Source organism: Parasteatoda tepidariorum, chromosome X1 (genome assembly GCF_043381705.1).
Source record: "Parasteatoda tepidariorum isolate YZ-2023 chromosome X1, CAS_Ptep_4.0, whole genome shotgun sequence".
Taxonomy (NCBI): Eukaryota; Metazoa; Arthropoda; class Arachnida; order Araneae; family Theridiidae; genus Parasteatoda; species Parasteatoda tepidariorum.
In genome coordinates, this window is record NC_092214.1 from 11,258,843 (window position 1) to 11,284,123 (window position 25,281).

General features: G+C 30.5%; 1 protein-coding gene across 1 annotated transcript in view; it reads left to right on the forward strand.

Moving 5' to 3' along the window:
- LOC107439845 (uncharacterized) overlaps positions 1–25,281 on the forward strand; it is a 30,223-nt gene that overhangs the window by 2,144 nt on the left and 2,798 nt on the right. The window contains exons 3-10 of the mRNA XM_016052579.3: positions 4,421–4,443; positions 5,536–5,584; positions 10,166–10,323; positions 18,521–18,634; positions 18,724–18,804; positions 20,043–20,250; positions 22,201–22,302; positions 24,473–24,577. Coding sequence (XP_015908065.1) covers positions 4,421–4,443; positions 5,536–5,584; positions 10,166–10,323; positions 18,521–18,634; positions 18,724–18,804; positions 20,043–20,250; positions 22,201–22,302; positions 24,473–24,577 — 840 coding nt within the window. The remainder of the gene's footprint in view (positions 1–4,420; positions 4,444–5,535; positions 5,585–10,165; positions 10,324–18,520; positions 18,635–18,723; positions 18,805–20,042; positions 20,251–22,200; positions 22,303–24,472; positions 24,578–25,281) is intronic.

The following is a 25,281-nucleotide window of genomic DNA, read 5'->3' on the forward strand; positions in this document are numbered from 1 at the left end:
AAGTTGTGCTCAGAGGAAAAGAGAAATTAAAAGTTGATACATATTTGCCAGTACTAGACATGCTGTGTACAGAACTGTCGCGGCGCCTAGAAGCTTACCGGGAAATAAATGATCTGTTTGGGTTTCTAACAGATTTCTCGACAAAATCCGACGCTGAAATTAGACAGGCTTGCACAAAGTTTAAGGAACATTATTTCGAGGACATTGAGCCTGAGTTTATAGACGAAATGGTGCAGTATAAATACTTCATCTTACAATTAGAAGACGCCGGAAAAAAATTGTGCCTGCCGAAGAGTCTTACAAACTGATTATTGGTAACATGGCACAATCAACTTTCCCGAATGTAATGACAGCTTTGCAAATATATAGAAGTCTAATGATTACAAACGCCACTGGTGAACGAAACTTTTCCAAATTGAAATTAATTAAAAACTGTCTTCGTTCAACTATGTCTCAAAACCGTTTAAATTTATTGTCCATAATGGCAATTGAAAATGATGTATTGGAAAAGATTAACTTTCAGGATGTCTTGAACGATTATATAGAAAAAAAGTTAGAAGAGTTAATATTTAAGCTTATTGTATGATTTTTTTTTAAATGCATATATTAATTACTTATATTCTTTTCGTTCGATTCAATATTTTTATTGAATAATGTGATAATATACCTATGTAGTAAAAAACAGCGTAATTATGAATAAAGTGTTGTGTTAGCGAAAAAATATATTAGGAAGTTAGAAGATGGTAGGGGGGGGGCCGAGACGAGCATTGCCTAGGGGCCGCGACATGCATAAGCCGGCCCTGGGCTCCAGTCATACATTATGATGATTTAATGGGAATTCTTGTTTGTTCTCAGGAATATACAATCAAAACAATTTTTTTTATGTTGGCCCATCATAAATCAGTCCGCATTTCTACATTGGGATGATGGTTGTTCCATGATCATTCTAATAATTGATTTCTAAGAAACTATGATGGAAATTTCTAATGGTTTAACATGAACAAACCATCAAAACAATATGCTATTTTTATGCTGAACCATCATAAACCAGTCCGCATTCCTATATTGGGATGATGGTTGTTCCAAGATCATTCCAATATTTGATTTCTAAGAAACTATGATGGAAATTTCTAATGGTTTAACATGAACAAACCATCAAAACAGTATGCTATTTTTATGTTGAACCATCATAAATCAGTCCGAATTGCTACATTGGGGTGACGGTTACCATCAAAAATTTAATGTTTCATTATGGAATTCTTGATGGTTACCATCAAGATTATGTTGGTCCATCAATGGAAAAACCATTAAAAAGTTTAACTTGGGTTATCTTGGGTATCACTGGAGTAAAGCAATTGATATAAATGGCAATTTATGCCCGTCATTGTTATTAAAAGTAATGAGGGATTTAAACAATTAATGAAAAACCATTTCTCACGTAAGAAAATAATCATTCAAATAAATTGACATTAAGTCATGGCTATTTATTTGAAACATTTTGCGAAGAAAGGCAATTTTGCCATTCTTCGCCTGCTTGAAATAAGTATTAATTTTCGATTCATTTTATATAACCATTAAGTATTATAACTTCACCGTACTTAATGTGACATAAGGCTCCATAATTTAATTTTATTTTATAACCGTCGTTGAACAGCCGACACAATTTATGTGTTTACGACTACCAATGTTCAACTCCGTAGCCTTGTAATTCTGAACCTAATCTAGAAGACAAAGGAACTCCTGGATTAACTATTGGGAGAAATTTGCCTCTGTAGAGGACTTGTTCATGGAACTAACCAGAATTTGCGTTACATGGAGAGGAAGACCATGAGAACCTCCCACGGTTAGCTGACTGCAAAGGAACCATGATCCGTCTACCACTGAGGATATTTTGCGTCAGTACTGTGGTCGGTGCAAGTCGGATACAGATTCGCATCAACCAGCCATCGGTGGTATTCAAACCCGATTCCCCCCATTGAAAAGCGAACGCTCTATCCCCTGAGCCATCACGGCTCAAGGGTCCATAATTCGAATAATTTATTTAAGGGAAGGCAGTCAAGAGTGGGGAAAATTGCCTGGTAAAAGTGTTAGGTTAGTAGGTATTTTATTTACGTCGCACTAGAGCTGCGCAATGGACTATTGACGACGATCTGGGAAGCATCCCAGAAGATGATCCGAAGACATGCCATCACAATTTTGATCCTCTGCAGAGGGGATGGCTCCTCCACTTAGGTAGCCCGACGACCTGCAAGCGAAGTCGAACACTTTACGGTAAAACAGTTTAACGAGGACTGATACCGCGCACCCTCGGTCCCTATGCAGGCTGATCAAATTGGTCATCCACCCACTTACTGAGCGCAGTCAGTGATGCTCGACTTCGGTGTTCTACTGGGAAACGTGTCTTTACGATCAGTTCACAGCGGGACCTGGTAAAAATGGAAGAAAAGTCTTTCCAAATGTCAGCATTTGTCTTGTGTGCTGTGATTGAAAAGCAAGCCTTTTCAAAAGTACCTGGAGTACAAACTATGTTTGATGATTACATTTGCTGGCCTCAACTATAATAGAGAAGTCAGTGACTGAGATTAAAATTTAAAAAGCGCCATCTATATATAATAACTTTCACTTTGTTCTTCAACTTATATTCGAAAATATGCTATAATCCAATGTTAAAATGTATCTTATTTTTTGTTTCAATTTTGTGACACTTTGTTACCCCACCCATGGGATATCACTGAACCTTTTTGCTTCTTTCATTTCTTGTGAAGTAAGAATACCTTATATTATTTATCTTGGGGATATGAGATTAAAATGCTTTTATTAAATCCTTTTCACCCTCCCCTACTATTTTGCCCATTTCTTATGATGAATGCTCTTGTCGTTTGATGTCATCACAAACATAAAAATATAATTTTATGGATGGTGTTTTGAAGACTAGGGAGCGCTGAAGACTCTTTGTAGCCCTTTAAGACCATTTGGCTAAACGTGTGTTAACAATGAACACAGTAAATAATTAAACGACAGGAGTAATGTTGCTGTCGTAGGCCATCAACGCAAGGGGTCTGATTGTTCTTGTTTCGCAGCTCTGCTATCTATGGCCGAGTTCTGTCACACCCGTTTATAGGGCGGACACTTTCATTCATCCACAATTTTGACCGGAACCAAAGAACGATCAATCTCTAATTCAGTTCCCCCAGAGGTATAATTTGTTATGAGAATATGAAAGACTTTGTGACCCGAGAGATTTAACGTGCACCAGTCACCATTTACTACACAGGTAGTCTTCGACCGGCACGGATCGAACCCACGAAATCTTCGACTTACCTACCAATCTTCGAATACCCTACCAACCAGGATATCCCGGCCTATGTAATAATAAACAATAGTTATGTAATAATAAACAAAAATGGGGAAAAGATAGTAAACAATTACATAGTTTGAAAGGAAGTAAAAACTTAAAATTAGCATTGCACTTAAAATTACTATAAAGCACTAATTACTTTGTTAACAATATGCTTACTTCGAAATTTGAATCTAAATGATAATTTGCAAACTAAACTTTGTCTCAACGCAAATTAGTATTTAAAGGGAAAAGCGCTATCGAAATCAAACGAATACTGCGACATCAAAACCTGCATGATTGGCAAAGAAGACTTACGGCAGTTTTTCAATGACTCTGTCGTCCTCGCGAATAATATGCCATTTTTAGAAATACTGTGAATTTCATGGCATTCCTATATTCAATTCGTCTTCTCTATGCTAATTCTGAAAATGGCGCTAAAAGTCAGTATCGAGAACTGTGTTATGAAAATGTTTGTGATCTAATTGATTTAAAAAGTTATGTAGCGTTGGAACGCTACATTATCTGCACTCATAAACATATAGAAAAATTAATTCTTTGATTTTGACAATTTTCATCTAGCTCAAAAAATCTTGCTAAATTGGCCTTTTTCATTAGTTTTGAAGTATTTAAGTTATTTGTCCGTTCTAAAGACCCTGAATTTCTTTAGAGTGAAAAGGTATACGGAAATTAAATTTATAGCTTGCCTCAAGTTAAAACTGTGACTTTTTTCATTCTCTTTTTGAAACAGCTTTAAAAAACACTGTTAAAAAGTGATATCTATCATTTTCCCCAGCCAAACAAAGTGGTTTTCATTTTTTCTTGAATAATGATTCAACGAATTTAGAGTTAATTTCAAATTCTTAGGAAAAAAACATATAAAAAACAATGATTATGAAACAACCTTTCAAGATTCATCTTAAAAAATAAATCATGGTATTAATTCAACACAATTTACATTTGTCGGCACATTTTTTTTCAATATTTCTCTTATTTCTGACTTAATATTTTAAAATAACAAATAATTGATCTTTTGCACTTTATATTTTTACTAAAAAAAATCCTTTCTCTTTTTTTTCACAGAAAATGATAGTGAGCAACACCAAGTAAGTAAACATTTAAATTATTTTTATTCACTTTAAAGTGTTTTCTTCATGTATTTATATCCCGGCTCGAAAATTAAATTACCCAACATGCCCGGGGCATATATAAAATTAGATCACATATGCATTTTTTAATATTGCACGGATGGGCATCCACAAGGGGATTAAGAAGATGTAGTCTCTGAAAATTCATTAAACAAAAAATTATAGTTTATATATAAATAATATTATTTATTTTTAATTTTAAACAATCACAAATAATACTTATCTTATTAAATCCAGTCTAATTCATAGTGCAAATGTTTCCTTTTTAAAATTAAGGCTAGTTAGAAGAAATAAAAAATTGTTTTCTGGTTGTTTTTTTTAATGTGCTTATACATTAGTTCATTAAAGAATTTGAATGAAGAGGATTTTTATTAATTAACCCAATCCAGAAGACAAGGAAACTCCTTGATCGTAGTGGGAGAAATTTGCCTTCGTGGAGGGCTTTTTTGATGAAACTAATCAGCATTTGTGTTACATGGAGAGGAAAACCTCCCATGGTTAGCCTGACGGCAATGGGAATCTAACCCATGATTCCGTCAACAACTGAGGATGTTTTACGTCAGCACTTCGATCGGTGCGACTGGGTGAGGAATTCATATCATCTAACCATCGCTGGAATTTGCACACCTCATTGGAAGGCAAACGCTCTATCCCCTGAGCTACCACGACTCAAGTGAAAATCATTATGGTGAATCACAACTAGTTATCAAATTGATCGATTTATGCACTAAAATTAGAAAGAAAATTTAATAGTTGAGCTTAAAAATTGAATAACTTTTTAGGAAAACTTCCTGATGCAAACTTAGTTAGTTTTTCTAACTAAGAAAAGCATTAAGAAAGCGTTTATGAGAAATTTTTTTAAATATTTCATCAATCGGCAGAATTCTTCCACTTGAATGGTGCATGCTATTAGTTCTGAGGGCAATTTTCATTAACAAAAACACTCGATTTACTAAGTTTTATTTAGAGCTTGATTGTTAGAATTGTAGTAGTGTGACATATTTTCGTCTAAAATGATAGTATTCGAATCATTTTAAAATTTTTTCTCAGATTCCAGACAAAGAGGTTAAGGAACTTGAAAATCTTCGAACTGAAAACCGTAAGTATGAAGGAAAAATTTTTAAAAATTTATTTAAAGGTAATTACAAAACTTAAGTACATTAAATCTACTTGGAGAGAATAAACACCTTAATATTTATAGATTATTCTCCATGGATAAAGTTAACTAAGAATCATAAATGTGATAAATAAAAAATTTTAATCATTTGTTTTTATTTTGAAGACTCTTTCACTTTTCTCAGTCGTATGTGAAAATTTAAAACGACGTGTCAGTTCAATTAAATAACTTTTGCAGACTGAATTGAATTTGATTTCGTAGTTTTTTAATAAAAAGAACAGATTCAGAAACTCTTCGAAACTAAAATTTCACTTCTTCATTCGAGAAAAATAATCATTAGTGGAAAAGATAACACATTCATAAATGTATATTTTAAAGTCACTTCTAAAAATAATTCGATGATAAGCGTATTATTTTTAAGTTAAATGACTTTTAAAATACTCCCTTTTAGGGAGAGCTCTAGAATTACTTTTTTCATAAATGAGCTACTTTTTTAGAAAAACATAATGACATTTCTTTTGATAAATGAGCTCAGATTAGCTTCCTTTTGCTCAAGCTTTAATTGGAGTGTTTTGTCGTAGAAATATCTCTAAATTAAAACCAAGTCATCCTTTTTCATGCATGAGTCATTTTTTTAAACTGCTCTGTTACAAGAACGTCTCTAAAATTAGATGACAGGCTACCCTTCTTCTGACTCAGTTTTTTTTAAAAAATCTTAATGAATGCAGAATCCCTTAAAATGTCCAGAAAATATTTTATTACTCTCCTATTTATTAAGTTATTTTTAACTTTCGTTTTTACCTGAAGTCTTTTGATTATTCACGGACTGTCCATCTGCTGTTCATTTACAACCGCTGTGCTGTGAAGACGTTTGAATTTTCATCATTATATCCAACCATTTTAGATGGTCAATAACTATCAATAAATTGTGCCATAATGTAGCTTAATGAAAATGTGGGTTTAATATAAGGTATTTTTATAATCATAAATTTCAATGGTACCCACTGTTAATACAGTTCTGTTTAACGATCTTCCATTTTGCAATTTTTTGCGAGGAACCAATTTTAGAAATTTCTTCATAAAATTACTTCCAAATAGCGAAATGAATTTTCTATTTAACGATTTTTTCTTTAAGATTCACTTTCCCTATTCCTCGAAATATTTGAGATCATTTCAAACTTGTTAACTCATTTTATGGGAGAAATGACCTTGAATTGATTTTTGAAGCCACTTAAGTTTTAAAGAAAGCATTTAAATCCCTTTCCTTGTTTGTTTGCATTTCAAACGAAAATTTCAGACAAAATGAACGGATTTTATCAGTAGCAATTAAACATGAAAACGCATGTGGTGATGTATGTTTAAAATTACTATTATATTAAATGCAGCTGTAATTTTATCCATAAATTCAGCTTTTTTTCCTTGAAAATGTATGTAGCGTGATAGTGAAACTCTGGATAATGTTTTGCTCTATTCTTGCTTTCCACGCAGATTTCTTTTATAGTTAAGATTTGGAAAATAAATAGTATCTACTAGTTTACACGATAAAGGTGTATCAATTGCTATTTTAATTACGTTTTGTGTTGTTTAAGTATTTTTTGGAAAGGTAATTTTCTATTTAGCGAATTTTCCGTACAACGATCTTATTATCAGGTCCGACTGTAGTTGACGAAATTTTCTAGTTCTGAATATTTAAAATTTTTTAGTTGAGTAAAAAAGGTGTTAAAATGAGTTATGCATGTCTGGTATTACTTATTAAAATGATGCGTTATAAATACAAAAAAAATTCCTTTTTTTAACCTTATTAATCCTAATTTTGAAGTATATTTCAAATTCATTTCAAAGATTTATTTTCATGTTAGGTGAAAGAAATGTTGAAACCATTTTTTATATGGAATATTTTAAGCTATAGGAAAGTTATTAATATTTCTTATTTATTTTTTCTTCTTTGAATTCAAAGTAGGGAACTGTCTCCGGTATAGCAGTAGCATTTTAAAAAATTTGTGATCCCAGCAAAACTTTAAATTCATTCTTTCAACGAACAAAAATTTTGAAGTTAAAATAAAAAGAATTAACATATTCCAGTAGATTTTATTAACTTTATTTTAATTGCGTTAATCTATGCCATAAGGATATTTGAAATCAAGCATATGCATTTAATTAGTTCTACATTAGAGAAACAGAAATTAAAATTTATAAATGCAAATAAAAGTGATTTTTCGCCATTGCAAAATTCCTATTTACTCAAAGAATAAAAACATTGAGATAAATATTGACGTTATTGTCTATTTTTTAATTATTTAATGAATAATAAAGAATGTGCATTGGAATTTCTTTTCATTTTCTGTAAGTTTATTTTTTTGTAATTATTCTTTAGGTTTAGTGATACAAAGACGTCTAGCTTAATGATATTAACTGAAATTATGTAGATAAATTAAATAACATTAAGTGAAATCTCAAGTATAAGTAGATTATTGCGATGATGATGGACAGATATATTTCATTGAACCAGATTCTTGAAAGAATTGATTCATCTTTGGTGATACCGAATGCTTAACCTAAGACTTTTTCCTCTATTTTAATTAATTTTTTTAATTAAAAATGTAAAATGTATTAATTTTACTATTTTAGAATTCTTCATTTCAAAAACTGACGAATGGTTTGCAAAAATAAGGAGAGAAATTAATAATAACAATACTTGGTAAATACTATATTGCAGAAACAGGAATTAGAATTTTCAAATTTAATTCTATCTGTTACGAAATTCCTATTTATTTAAAGAATGATAAACATAATCGTTAATATGTATTTAATACATAATAAAAAAACAGAAGACATAAACTGCATTAATAAATATATACATAAAAAGAAAATCCTTCAACTCTTAACAAAAACTTAAATAAATAAATGAAGGAAGCAAAATTAAAATATATTATTCGAAATTTTGAATAATAGCTCATAGATTCTAACGAAGATGGATTCATATTATTCTATGGACTAGATTTATGAAAATACTGATTTGTTTCAGTGCAATAACGAATACTAAAATCATATATCCAATATCTAAATGTATACTATTTCTATCCAATCTGCGACGGATTTTAATAAGTAATCAGTTTGTAATGGAACATTATTTTAACTTAAAATTAAGCGGAATAAAATAATATTTTCTATGAACTTTAAACCACTGATTTCAGCCGAAAAGAAGTGTTGATTAGTTCTAAAGAGGTGCATAATCACTTCTTCAGACATTTTAGTGATAAATAAGCAGTTTGAAGTTTTAAAATCTTTCTTTCATTTTGCCCACGCACTCAAAACCGCAAATTTAATTCACAAAATTTTTACTAATAATTGACTAAGGATGTTCATATGATATAAGTGATATCAAAACTAAAAGAGCATTGAAAAAGCTCTGGCGGATGGAGGCGGCACGTTTACATTCAGGACATGTGACGTCATTACCAATCAGGGATCGTTTTTGATCGTATCACTTGTTTATAATGTTTAATAACTAAATAAATAAACATTTGGCGAGCAAAACAATCAGATTTTCGATTTCAGGAGAGAATTTCCAGTAAGTCTGAACTCTATTGGAATTCTATTAAAATGTTTAAAAGTTCAAGTAGTTTAAATCTAGAGAAATTTATAGACTAAAATATTTTTTTTATTTTTATTTTATAACCATCGTAGAACAGTCGACCCAATTTGTTGGGTTTACCATTGCTAATGTTCAACTCCGTAGCCTTTTGATTTTGAACCCAATCCAAAGGACAAGACACAAGGACAAGGTACAAGACATTAAGTATTGGGAGAAATTGGCTTTCGTGGTGGACTTTTTGATGGAACTAACCCGCATTTGCATTACACAGAGAGGAAAACCTCGAGAACCTCCCACTGTTAGCCTGATGGCAAGGGGAATCTGGCCCATGATCCGTCTACCACTGAGGATATTTCAGGTCAGCACTGGGGTCGGTGACAGCCGAGGGCGGAATTCGTATCTACCAGCCATCGCTGGGATTCGAACCCGGTTCACTTCATTGGATGGCGAATGCTTTATCCACTGAGCCACCACTGCTCCATAATTTAGGATTGAAAAAAAAATTAATAGATACTGTAGTTGTCCAAATCTTTTTCTCTTGACATGAAAAAAATAGTTTAAATACATGCATTTTAAATGACAAAACATAAAATCAAGAGAAAATCTTTCTTATTTTCACTTTGAAAAAATCGATGACGCAGTTATAGAAAAATATAACATGAATAAGATACGATATTTTCAAACAAAATGTTATATAAATCAAATATTTAAAAGCAGGCCACACACTGGGGGGAGCAAGTGGTAAACAAGAGGCTTGCAAGATTCAGACTTTTCAATTAGCATGCACACATCACCTCTGCGCATCCGTATGCAAAAGTATAGGAATTTATCACTCTTTTATTTTACTACTTGCTTACACAGTGTGGATTGCTTGAAAGAAGTGATGAAATAATTGTTCTAAGAAGAGGATAATTTTTAATATTCATTCCATTTATCTTCAATTTATTACATCTTTTCTTCTATTTCAGAGAAACCTAACGAGATGCCTTCTGTAATTCAACAAGATGAAGCGGCTGTTCAGCCTACACAATCTCAAAAATCAGATAACAGCAGAAGCGCCATTTTTCGACATCGTGGAATAACGCAAGCCAAGAAAAATAAATATTGGAATGAGAAAATTCCACAAGTAAATCTAAAAAATGCATTTATCTCATTTCTTTCACTTTGTAATTTTAAAACTACACCATATTTTATTTAACTATTAATAACACAGTTTTGTATTTATCACCTTTATTTTCATAATACTTTTAAAACTTGAATCTTCAGAAGCAGAAGCAATAAAAAGAAACTATCTCTAACCATTTATTATCAATCCACGCTGGTGTTAGAAATTAAGAGAATTTGCAGACCTGGTTGATTATCTCTAGGACAGATTTTGATGAAATTTGATATGTACAGTCCGCAAAAAAAAAAAAAACGAATCACCCTGAGTAACTTTCGTTCTAATGATCGGATTTTCACGAACTAAGTGTCAATCTTAATGGCTCCTGGGGGTGACCTCAAACATGCTAATTAATTAGTGCTAACTATTAATTAAGTTACGAAATCAGACACAAAAACGAGCTTTCTCTGGGTGAACATACATTCTTTTCTTTACATATTTGGATTCTTAACCTTCAAAATATAGGGGGTAGCCGCAATCTGGGAGATATGGTCCCCATAGTTTGGTCAGGAGAGCGATCTAAAATTCGTACCCCTTAAAGTTAATTTCACTTTTTACGTTTTTAAGTCATATTTTTAAATCTAATAAACCAATTCAAAGAAAATTGCACCCACTCATAAAACTCATTTATCCAAAGATAATTTCATGAAAAAGATAATTTTTAATAATTATTAATTATTTTTTATTATTTAATTAAATTGAGGATGAAAAAATTTTGAATTATAAGGTATGAATTTTCTTTCTACATATTTTTCAATTGAAAAATCTAAAGTTTCAACTGTTTTTATTTAATAGAAGCTGAGAAAAATTAAAATTTATTATTTTTTTAAAAAATAATTTCGCGACAATAAAGAAGTAATTAAATGGGGCGATTAATATTAAAATGTGATAAACTTGCGAGGAGCTTGACTTCGCGTGCATAGCGTAAAATTTCATTCATATTTTTTTCGCTAATAATCATTTGCTAATCTTTTTATTTCTTTCGAACTATAAAATGCGATGTTGCTTTTTGAGTCGTTTAATAATTTATTTGAAATTTAGTAAAGAAATTTGAATAAAACATTTTGAATAAAAAACAGTTTATTCAACGAATGCCTAGTTTTATAAAAGCGTGCTTTTGATAAAATATGATTATACACCAGATTGAGCTTATTTAATGTGATGATTTTTTGATTTTGCTTTTCAATAACTGATACAATTTCAATAATATGCATACGAATGCATAGATTTGGAATAATATATTTATCAATTTCTTGAATATATATTTTATAAATATTAATAAAAATACGGAGTCAACATTTTTAAGCATCTCTCACAACATCGTAAATTTCTCAGCACCTTATTGGGTAAACTAACCGGTAAAGGAACACTTAAGCTTAGCTTGCTTTTAAAAAAATACATAAAAATTTCAAAATTTGTAATTTTAGCTAGACGATGGTGTCGACATATTTGTTATTAAACGCAAATTATGTAAAAAAAATTTAGATAACTTACGTAATATTGTTTTAAGCTTTTGGTGGTTTAAATAATAAGTAGTAAGATAACCAAGTGAAAGAACAGTTCTTACCAGTGAATAATCACTAAATTTTCCAGTGAATGAACACTTAATTTTGAGAATGTTTGATGCTCGTTAGAAATCCATAGGCCACACAAATGTCTAAAAACAAGATTTTTCTTGGAATTGCAACATATAACCACAGTTAACGTAGAAAATGTTACTTTTTTCAGTCATGGAATGGAAAGTAAAATACGTTTGAATACATAATTTTAAAAATAATGTTTTTCATTTTTTTTCTCACAGTCTCCAAATTATGAATGTTTATCTTTGTGTAATCCGATGATGTTTTCATTATTATTATAATTCGATCAATTCTTTGTTTACTCTCTTCCCCATATTTTTTGAAGCTTTTTTTTTATCTTTTTAAGTATATTTTTTTTCTCTTCGTCATACTTTCAGCTTTAACTTTTTTTTCAGCTCTTTCAATCTCTTTAAATTTTCGCTCTTTTTCTGAAGTTAATGCAAGAAAATATTTTATTTCCTTTTCTTTTGATTTAACCTTCCTCTTTTTTCCAAATTTTTGACCAATGTAAGCATATCTTCAAAATTTCTTTTGATTTTCCAGCACCATTTCTAGAATTCCTCACTGGATAACAAATGAGAAAAAGGAGTTTCGAAGTTTGATTAAAATCCATCTCTCATTGACTTATATCTAGTGGGTCTTCAGCAGTACTTACCATTTACTTATGAAACCAATAGTTTTTGCAACCAACAATGCCTCAAGAGGACTTATCTCAAAATCGGTTTTCAAGATATTTTCATTATCAATGTTAGTTGTATCAGCTTCAGTGCCAAAATTTGATTAACCAAATGTTCTTTTTGAAATGAATTCTTCAATATTGAGAAAGGCACAGGCTATTGGATATTTGGGAGATTAAACTTTTGTGTCAATGTTCCTTTAAAAATTTGCAACATAACTTGTGAGATTTCCTTCTAAAGCTTCTGAAGAAATAGTGCATCGTTATTCTCGAAGCAAGTGTTTTGCTGATAAGCTGTCTTGCTCTTTAACACTTGGTGTCTGTTTTGCATGCATTTGTTAAAGTCAACGTTTTCTACATCGAATGGAAAAATATCGCATTTCATGAAAGCATTTTAACTTCATCAGTCGTTGCCTCAAAATCTTATTTAAAAATGGATGTAAAATTTTCTCGACATATTGTTTTACAATTGTTTTGTTTTCAAGATCTAACGAGAGATTTCCATGAATTATGGAGAAAGCTAAACCAAAGAATTAGCTTTGATGAAAAAATTTTTGCTTAGTTTCAAATTGATATGAGATTTATACTTATCCAGAAGAAGCAAAATATGGAATTTGATAGCATTTTCAATTAGCCATGAGTAGAAATATTTGCAATTGATTTGTAAAATGTTGCTGCTGTCATCGTTTCACTTCATGAATCGCTTATTCCAATGAAATGCGTAGCAGGAACTGATTCTGCAATACCTCAAAGAATTCTTCAGTAAGGAAAAACTACCAATTCAGGTACTTTTTTTCCATTAGCTAAAATGTTGGCCAAAACTGTTGTTCTTTCTTTTTTTTCCTTGGTACTATAGAATATAAACCCTTATGATTTTTAGAGCCAAAGATTTTTCCCGTTTCAGGGCAGTATTCAACTCTTGTTTCGTTCGCATTGCAAATGCAATCACTTTCTAAAAAGATGCCAGGGCAGCTTCCCTCCTAAAGATTCTTCTAAAGTTCTTAAAACCAGTATTTCGAATATTATTCTCTAAAGGAAGTTTTGCCTTTTGAAATTATCTTCGCAATGCACTGAGTTATCGGTGGATGTCGCCTTAAAAAAATCTTCACCCATTTTTCACCTGGATGATTGTCTTTAAATGGATTTTTCCTACCAGTTCCCGTCAGGACATTAAAGACCGCAATAAGATAATAATTTAGCTAATTATTGGCACAAAAGTCTGCAAATAAATTTTCCATTCAAGCTTTTTTTATTATATTTCGTTGTTATATTTCGTTGTTATATTTAGTCAGTAAACATAGTTTATTAAAGTGTCTAAGGTATGATGTAATAACTACATTTCTAAAGATAAATAAATTATAATTCTTTAAATATATTTATCAATTAAATTTGAATTTTGAAATGAAATTGTTATAGGAACATACAACATTTAACTGAATTTTAGGAATCCTCTATGTCGACGAACTACTAATTATCCATGTTCACATTTACTAGGACTCCCAGTGAAGTTGTTTTTTCTATTTTAAACATAATATGACAAAAGGTACAAGAAAATTTAAATTTTATTTTCATTAATTTGAAAAAATCCCACAAAAGGAACACTTGTTTATTCATTGGTTTTTCATCGTTTGGTAATCATTTAATAAACACCCCCTAATTTCAGTACTTGCTTATGTTATGATGCTTAAATTAAATAAAACGAAACTTCAATAACAATATTTCGAATTCTTTTTTTCACAATGAGAAAACAAAGCTATTATATGCAATTAATTGTATTTTAAACTCTACAAACACTGACCTTATAATTTTGTCAAGGAAACAAGGCTTGAACAGATACTAATTAATTCAAAACTTTTTCCAGAGAAGGCTCAAAGACCAGGTAACTCAATGCATTGTTAGATGACTTCCTATTGTTAGGTTGTAAGCTACTGTTACCAATCAATCTAAATTAAAACGTTTAAAATCTTATTTTTAAAAAATATCTATGAAATGTTCCTTCACTGGGGTGTGTTTCTTCATTGGTTGGTTTACCCTATATCGTCTTAATCTTAAAAGAAATTTCCGGAAGTGTTTCGCAGAACTATTTTACCAACTATTTAATTAAATTTTAACATTTTTAAAAATCTTATTCGAAACCTTTTTACGTTTGTTATTTCTTCATTAATATACTAATCAATTTTTTTAGTACTTTAATTTAGGTTCTCTTTAAAGTAAAGTTCCTTTTTAAATTATAGTCAAGTTTTTTTTTTTAAAAAGAATTATTGTCTGTCAGAGCTTGGTTGCTAAGTCATACTTGGTTGTCAGAGCTAAGTCAGAGCTTGGTTGCCTAGCAACCTAGTAAAAATAAGCATTCCTCTTTCGAATTAATCAATAGGTTATCTTAAAATATTCATTTGCGCAGGCGACTTTTTTGGCGGTTTTCTGGACTATCGCCAAATATATGAATTTTTATTGCAACCCAATTTACGACCCAATTTTTTTAAAATTTTGTCTACCCCCCCCAATTCAAGTGTCTAGATTCCAAATATGTTAAAAAAAATATATGTTTATTCAGAGAAAGTACGTTTTTGTGTCTGATTTCGTAACTTAATTAATANCATTAAGACTGAGTTCGGAACCATTAAGATTGACACTTAGTTCGTGAAAATCCGATCATTAGAACGACAGTTATTCAGGATGATTCGTTTTTTTTTCTTTCTTTTTTTTTTGCACTGTACATACATTGATTCAATACAAAACAAATAACCACTCACTAATTCTAATACACACGTATGATCATGCATAACACTCGTTGGAGTCGGAAAGTATGAAACAGCGGTTACAGAATAAACAAAAAAATGGTTTAATAGGGGGTATGGTCCCCTCTTATAGATATACAGGCCTTGCAGTGTAATTTCAAACTTGAAATAAGGCAGTTTATCATTTCCTGTGGAAATTTCATACCTTCCGACTCCAACGAGTGTCACGCACGATCATGCATGTGTATTACAATTGTTGAATGGTTATTTGTTTTGTTTTGTATCAATGTATGTACAAATCAAATTTCATTAAAATCTGTCCAGTAGTTCTAGAGATAGTCGACCAAGTCTGCAAATTCTCTTAATTTCTGACACAATTTATATTAAAAGTCTTAAACAATTTGCAAAAAATATTTTAAAGGTCTGTGACTATCGTAAAATCATTAAATTAGCTTACGTACAACTTTCTACCAGTGCTTAAAATTAAAATTTTAGTTTAACCCTATTTATTACATATTTTAATGTAGGTAAAAAAGAAACTTTTCTGTTTCTTCAGTCATTAAATCAACCTTTGATTTTTGTTTAGTTAAAATCTGTTTTGCTTTATAATGCGTGAAACAACCAGGGCTAAAGAGAATAGAAGGGCTAGTTCACTCCGCTCTTATAGAACTGAAGCTACGATTTCCCTCCTCATGACGTCACTGTGTCCACAGATCTCGGACGATCGCACGCAAAGATATTATGATAACTTTGCATCTTTCTCTTTGTAAAAATAAGTTAGACTTTTTCTGGTTATTAGCTTTCAAACTTTACGTAATTAACACATTATTTCCGTTCATAAACATAGTTCAAAAAAAACTTTCTTGGTTATTATATTAAAAAAATACCATTTTAAACTTATAAAAATGTTTTGCTAGTTGGTGAAAATGACACGATAAATACTTTATTTTAAAAAGTTCAGTTTTAACTTTAACTATTAAGAAAAATGAAGGCATATATCGACACTTTTTTTATCTACATATTCTTTTATAACGATAAGTTAAGTTAAATTTAGAATCCCTGATTTTAAAATATGTCGTTAATAGCAATTTGTTCATACTTAATCATTAGGAAACATCAACCTTAAACGCTAATTACTGAAACAAAATAATAATTTAGGTTCATAATGACATTAGAAATTTTACAATTGTTTATAGACATTTAAATTTACGATGATATAATTTATAGATATTTAAATTGAAGAGAATATAATTTTTAAAAAAAATCATAAATATTTAGAATAACTACATTAAAAAATATGTTATGAAATTAGGAGAATTTCAACTATATACTATATATTTTATTTATACTTTTTATTTACATTTTAATTTTCTTTGACTTTATCCATTTTTTAATTTTTTTCACCTGCCTTTCTTTTTGAAGTAACGAGGCGGTTTCTATTTAGATAATGAATTTTTATAAAAGTTCTTAACGACAGAATAAACGTATTGCTGTTTTATATTAACTGTGTCATTTCGGAATCCATTCTTTACATAGTTGTTCATTTACTTTAGGGAACACGCGGAAAATTATATTTTTTCCTTTTGTTTTTCTATCAGAATTTTTGCAAGTTGCAATCGCGCAAACTGGCATTTCGTTAATAGTTTTAAAATTTTGTAAATTCACGGCAAAAACTGAGGAAAGTCATTGTAGAAAATAACAAATGTCTTAGAATATGTCGCAACAAGAAATGCTCCAATATTAGTTAGAGCTAGTAAGGCCGAAAGCTCTGTTCTTGAAGTAAAAGTGCGAGCTTTGCGCCAAAGTGACGTCACTAGAGAAAATCGGAGGATTGGCGCGGCGAGAGTTACTACAAAGGAGGGAACCAGCCCTTCTATTCTCTTTAGTCCTGGAAACAACTCACCCAAATTTTATTAATAATTCCAATTTAAAAAAAAAAAAATTAGTTCTATTTGAGTGGACAGCAAAATTCAGCGAAAATTTCATTCCCCTTTAGTCTTTGTTTTTTTACATTTAACAAATGCTTAAATGCTTAGCGTATTTTCTTTTTTTTAATATCTTGGTTAGAAAACAATTTTTTTTTTATAACCGTCGTTGAACAGCCGACACAATTTTTGTGTTTACGACTACCAATGTTCAACTCCGTAGCCTTGTAATTCTGAACCCTATCTAGAAGACAAGGGAATTCAACTATTGGGAGAAATTTTGCCTTTGTGGAGGACTTTTTGATGGAACTAATCTGCGTTCGCGTTACATGGAAAGGAAAATCACGAAAACCTCCCATGGTTAGCCTGATGGCAAGGGGACTCTAACCCATGTCTACTGGATGTCTACCACTGAGAATATTTTACGTCAACACTTTGATCGGTGCAAGCCGGATATGGAATTCGTATCGACCAGCCATCGTTGGGATTCGAACCTGGTTCACCTCAGTGGAAGGTGAAAGTTCTATCACCTGTGCCATCACGGCATCTTTTGTTAAAATTTACAAAAGTAATATTTTTCGAAACCAAATTGTGAATTTTAGGGTGTGTTAGAAATTTTTTTTGTTCGAACAGTATATTTGAAACAGGCACAAAAATAATATAAAACTGAGATTAAAATAATAGTCATGTGTTTTAAAATTAATATCTGGAAAATACAAAATGAAGCACATTATTTGATATAAGATACCCCCGGAGGAGTTTTCGGGGTTCAACCCGTTGCCACCTGAGAGAGAACCAAACACTACAAAATTACTGTAAAGTAAAATTAATAAAGATCGCACATTATAAAATATCGATGACGTGTAAATTTAAAACAATAAATCAAGTATTTTAAAATATGTAGAAAAGTAAAAAACACGAAGTGGATAAAGGAACGCAAAATGTGTCAGAGCAAAAACAAATAGTTCAGCATTCCCAATGAGATTTCTTATTGATGACATTATATGACAATGACTTTTATTGTCAAATGATGTCATCAATATCCCAAAGACATTATTGGTATAATAATGTCATTGGGATACGTCAAAATGAATTTAAAATTGACTTAAAACATAAAAATGTCATTTTTATTTATACCAAATAATGTCATAAATCCCAATGACATTACATGGCATAAATAAAAATCATTATCATTGGATACTAACTATTCTTCTTAAAATGCTATCATGTTGAAATTTTTAGGTAAATGGTGCAGGAATTCAGTATTCACCGGCAGATCTTGCAGAATATGTTTTTAACACAGGCGATGAAGAAGGAGTTGCAGTTGCAGTTGAGGAATTAGTACGAGAAGGAATGGTAAAAATCTCTTAAATGTTAGAAGTAGCCAGCCACGCTCAAGGCATTTATAAAGTGCATTGAAAATAAAAAGCATTTTTTTTTACTAGATGGGAAGAACGGATGCTATCAACTACTTGCAAGATGTCAAACAAATATTAAGTGACATGAGAAAAAAAATCACAAAACAAGTAAATTTTTGTTACGTATTTTTCTAGATAAATTTGTTGAATAATACAGAGTATTTCGTAACTTCCACCCCAAAAAAAATTTTTTTTGGAATCCTTTCTTGTACTAAAAGGTCTGCACATTAGCGGTTGCAAATTGAGGTTCACAGCGCAAGCGTGAAATTTCCCTTCACGTCCATCGCTATGGTATAAAAAATAAGGTTTGAGGTACGGGTAACGAAGGATAAACACTTTGCAAAATCTCTCTAAATCTGACGAATCATAACTGAGGAATGAGGGAGTAAAAGTATCAAAACCATTTTGATTGCCTAATAGGTGTTTCCAATAATCGCCCTCTCTTCTTAGTTTCCTCTGGTATTCCAACGGAATTTATTTCTACTTTCCTCAACAGTGATTCATCAGATTTTTAAAGTGTTTTTTTTCTCTCTTAAAAATCAATTTGCGACCTATTTTTTATATATTTTGCGACTTGATTTTTGAGAAGGACTCAATTATTACGACATACCCAGATATATACAGTGTGTAGTATAGTAGAATTTCTAATAATATTTTAATTTATTGTTAAATTTTTTTAATTAACTATAAAGAAGTTTAAGAAAAAACAGTTAATTTGATTTTATAAATATAATGCAAACGATAGGTTTTGATAAAGTATGAATTGGTGTCAGTGTATTATTACTCTGTATAAACCAGGTGACTTTACTTATTTACTCAATTGTATTAACGTTTTATTTTCCCATTCAGAGCTTTTCTCTAATGCTCCTGTATCAAACAGTAGTACCACACTGTAGTTGTGTTAAAAATAAACTGGTTTTTAAAACACCATCCCAGTAAACTGGGTGCGTACACTAGTACCAGTACATTCTGGCTCTAGTGTGATACCAGCTAATGGAACAACAGTTTAGGTATAATAACAGATCCAGTATCATACCGGAGACGGTGTCCTATAAACCGGTATAATTCTTCTATACCGGGAATTTTTTCCAATAGGGTACTGTAAACTAAGGGTGAACAGCAGAACCACTAGTATATGTAGTATGCAAAATATCTATCTCACCTCTAGTTCACTATCACTTTCGGCCTGTTCACTGTCACATCGGCTTAGTTAATACTGTACTGAAAAGCATGATAACGAGTGCAAAGTATTTATCTTCAATACTCTAGTTCACTGTCATTTTTAAACAACACTTATATAAAATATTTGATTTCTTAATAATCAAATATCTATTTAATATTTTTAGTTATTCCTCAACTCTCTACAAGAAATAAAAAGAGAAGTCACCACCGCACATCCTGCTGTCATAGCTTCGACTTCCGAACCAAAACAACCTACTGTTGTGAGTACTACAGTAAAAACGGAAGAAGATTTCAAAAGACCATCTTATGGTTTCACCTTGGATGTTATATACAAGCTTGCTAAGGACATGTTTACCCAAAGCATTTTAAGAGGTAGATTTTCTCAACACATACATTTTTGAACCAGAAATGGTTCAAAACTTACCTATAATGTTAACCAGGCAACTCGAAAATGACTCCAGGAGATAAAGTTTCACAAGACCAACTGATGGCTTTAATTTAAATGATACGCTAGTTAAGAATATTTTTACTCAAAGCATTGTAAAGGTTTTTCTTTTTTTGTAGTTTTTAGACACACCTTCGAGTCACACTGATCTCATTTTGTGCTCACAAGGCACTCGAAAGAAAGTTATTTTGAATCTCACATTTAATGAATTTTGATCTCTAATAACGATATTTTATATGATTTATTCATTTTAAACTAACCACGTATTTAATATTTTATTTTATAACCGCCGTTGAACAGCCGACCCAATTTTGGGTTTACGACTAGCAATGTTCAACTCCGAAGCCTTGTCATTTTGAACCAATCCAGAAGACAAGGAACTCCTGGATCAGCACTCCAAGAGGTATAATTTGTTATGGGAACATGGACAACTTTGTGAGTCGACAGATTTAACGTGCGCATCAGTCTTCGGCCGGCGGGGATCGAACCCACGATCTCTTGGACATGGGCCCAGTGCCCTACCAACCAGGCTATACCGGCTCCCATGTATTTAGTAATACTTCTTTCTTTGAGCTGTTATCAATTCTTTCCCTTGATTGCCTATCAACATACTGGAAATTCCATTCTTGAAGTTTACAATATATATATAAGTTTCGCATAGTTTCGGATAGTTTCACATAGTTTCNTTACGATTTTATTGTTTCTAATATATATATATAATATTGGTTGAGGATCAAAATGTATCACTTTAAATTTTTCGCTTATTCTAAGAATAAGCACAGTGTTCCGTAATATCAACCTTACATATTTTTTGAATCCTTGTCAAGAATAAACATTGGGTCATAACTACATCAATTTCATAAATATAACTGTTACTATTCGAAGAGACGGTATCCTGCTTATGGAAATTTTTTGTTACATTAGGTGGGTTTTTCCTCCTAACGCTTTTTTTTTAATTTTTGTTAAATTTATAATCAAATGTAAAATATGTTAACTTCATAATAGTTTTTATTCGAATGAAAAATATAGTCTTCAAATAATTTGACGAAATTTATAAGACAAACATATGATTTTTTTCCAACTACGGGAAATCTTTGTGAATAAGCGACTTTTCAATATCTGTTGGAAACTTGGGTTTATTAATGCTAATTTAGATATCTTGCCCCCAATTATCTATATATATCTAGCTTATTCTAAAATAATTCCATTTAAAAATTAAATTTTAATAGTTTTTTATACTTGTATATGAATGCAATGAGGGTCGAAAAGTTTTTTGAATCTCAAGGTATGGAAATTTTTACATAATTTTAGCTTTGTAATTATAAAGGACAAAACACAAATTGAATGAAATCTGTCAAATTGTTTTTGCGAAATAGAATTTTAAAAATATTGCTTTTTAGAAAATTCATAAGCAAAAAAAAACTATCCAACAGATTTTCCTCATTTAAAACTACATAATTTAAAACGTTGTAAAAATTTGTAGACCTTAAAGCTCAGTATATTTTGGACCCTCATTAAATAAAATAACAATAAATAGCAACTGATTTTTTTTTTGTAAGGGCTTATCTTTGTATAAATGAATTTTATAATTCCGTGCAAAGCTTTTTCGATTCACTTTAAAACTTTCTGAGCAGAAAGTGAAATTAACATTAAAAAAGACAAATTTTCGACAGCACTCACACCGAAACTATTTTCAGAATTTTACTACTGTTGATTTAAGTTCTATTTCTGCAACTTAATAGCTTAGTCAAGATCACGCTTTTGAACCATTTAGAAAATCTAATCATTAGTAGAAAAGGTTATTAACAATTATTCGCTCGTTGCTAATTAATGCTGTTCTGAATAACTCAGACTCTAGAATAATACTATTATTTTAGATGATCCCACTGCGGAGGAAACTTTATCTGGACTTGTTACATTTTTGGAGAATGAAGTTGGAAATAAAAGAATTTCTCCTGCCATGAAGGAGAAAGTGTTAGGTAATTTTGATAGAAATAATTTTATGTTCTAATCATTCTTAATGTATTGATATTTTCATAAATTCTATGCGTGGTTCAGATGATCCTAATCACTCTAATCGTTCTTAATGCATTGATATTTTCATAAATTCCAAGTGTGGTTCAGATGATCCTAGTGAATCTAATCATTTTTAATGTATTTGTATTTTTCTAAATTCCAGGTGTGGTTCAGAGGATCCTAATGAGTCTAATAATTTTTAATGTATTTGTATTTTCATAAATTTCAGGTGTGGTTCAGATAATCCAAATCATTCTATTCGTTTCTAATGTATTTATATTTTCATAAATTTCGGGTGTGTTTCGGATGATTCTAATCATTGTAATAGTTTTCAATGTATTTATATTTGCATAAATTCCAGGTGTAGTTCAGATGATCTTAATCAATGTAATCATTCTTAATGTATTTGTATTTTCATAAATTCCAGGCGTGGTACAGATGATTTTAATCGTTCTTATTGTATTGATATTTTCATAAATTCCAGGTTGGGTTCAGATAATCCTAATCATTCTTAATGTATTGATATTTTCATAAGTTCCAGGTGTGGTTCAGATGATCCTAGTCATTTTAATCACTCTTAATGTATTTATATTTTCATAAATTTCAGGTACGGTTCGGATGATTCTAATCATCCTTAATATATTCATATTTCATAAATTCTAGGTGCGGTTCAGATGATCCTAAACATTATAATCGTTTTCAATGTATTTATATTTTCTAAAACTCCTGGCGTGGTTCAGATGATCTTAAACATTCTAATCGTTCTTAATGTATTTCTATTTTCGTAAATTCCAGGTGTGGTTCAGATGATCTTAATCATTCCAATCGTTCTTAATGTATTGACATTTTCATAAATTCCAAGTTGGATTCAGATGATCCTAATTATTCTTAATGTATTGATATTTTTATAAATTCCAGGTGTGGTTCAGAGGATCCTAATGAGTCTAATAATTTTTAATGCATTTGTATTTTCATATATTCCTGGTGTGGTTCAGATGATCCAAATCATTCTAATCGTTTTTAATGTATTTATATTTTCATAAATTTCAGGTGTGGTTCGGATGATTCTAATCATTCTAATCATTTTTAATGTATTTATATTTTCATAAATTCTAGGTGTGGTTCAGATCATCCCAAACATTAGAATCATTTTTATTGCATTTATATTTTCATAAATTAAAGGTGTGGTCCGAATCACTCTCGTTTTTAATGTATTTTTATTTTCACAAATTCCTGGTGTGGTTCAGATGATCCTAATGATTCTAATCGTTTTTAATGTATTTATATTTTCATAAATTCCAGGTGTGGTTCAGATGATCCTAATAATTCTAATCGTTCTTAAGGTATTGATATTTTCATAAATTCCAGGTTGAGTTCAGATGAGCCTAATCATGCTTAATGTATTGATATTTTCATAAATTCCAGGTGTGGTTCAGATGATCCTAATCATTCTTAATGTATTTATATTTTCATAAATTCTAGGTGTGGTTCCGATGATCTTAATCATTCTAATCATTCTTAATGTATTGAATGTTTGCTCTGATATTTTCAGTGTAATTCAGTTTTCTGTTAAAAATCACACTTTATGAAAGGAAAAATTATTTGTAGACTCATTTTGTCAATGCAATTAAGTAAAATGTTCTTCTTTTTATAGATTTTATGACATTTTTAACAAACTTGCTTAAGACCTTGATATTTTTAATGTATTTTACTGTTGTTTAAAAAAAATATACTAAACTTTTTTACTGTTGCAATGACGTTCTTTTTTTATTACTCATTGTATACCATTGCAACTGAATTTTTTCTTATCTTTTGCGTGTGTTTCGTCGCTGAAAATAAAAACATATTTAAGTTTTTATGATCTAAAACTTCATTCAATTCATTAAACGTCTAAAACATAATTAAAATTGAAAAATCATATTTTATTCATCATGAATTATTTTGATCCAAATATTTACCTGGAAAAAATCTTTTTATATGAAAATAATAACTTTAATATGTTCGCGCCCTTTGTCCGTGACTGAATGCCTCTTTTAGATGGATATCATATGACACTGAATAATAATAATTTGAAACTTTATTTATCAACAAATAAAGATGAATGATTGTTTTGAAATGTTTTTTCTTCTTCAGAAATTGTATCAGCCGCTCTTGTGGACAGCCTTAGAGAATATCAGGAAAATCAACCATTTGACCACACTGGAGATGTCCCTATGTACCATAACCGAGGAATAAAAGGTCTCATCAACTAACTCAATAACAAACTTCGCTCATTTAAAAAATTATTCTTAACTATTTTACGACTTTATTGTTTCTATTCATTTCCTTCTTCTATTATTTTTAATTATTCTATTTATGACATTTAAGGACTGTTTACACGGCCCAAGTTCTTGAATCCGAGAAATTGGATGATTCATCGACACTATCCAAGTTCTTTATATAATTTTTTAAAATTTTTTGGATTGCACATGGATTTGCTCATGGAAAAATTTATATAATTTTTCCATGTGCAAATCCATTTCGGACAAAATCCGGGGCTAAAATTATGTGCAAAACAGGAAAGAGAACATTCATGTTTCTCTTTTCTATTTTATATTTTTTTCTTAAATAAATATTTATTTTCTGAAATTATTTATGGTCAACTTCTTTAAATTATCCAGTATAATATTACTTTGCGCACATCCATTTCGGGCCCATCCTTCGTCACTAACAAATCAAACGCACTTCAACAATGCAGTAGGAATGGCACTTTAAATCAAAACTCCTCTAGTTACGCTCAATTTGCGCTTTTGCTTTCATATTTCGCAATCTGGCAATCTTGTTACGAAAATATTTTTTAAATCATTCTTGAAAAATTTCCGGTTTATGTAAGTACATTTGAATCCGCTACTCGCTTCATTGATTTTGTTTTATTCTGCTTTTTCTTTTTTTTTCTTTTTATT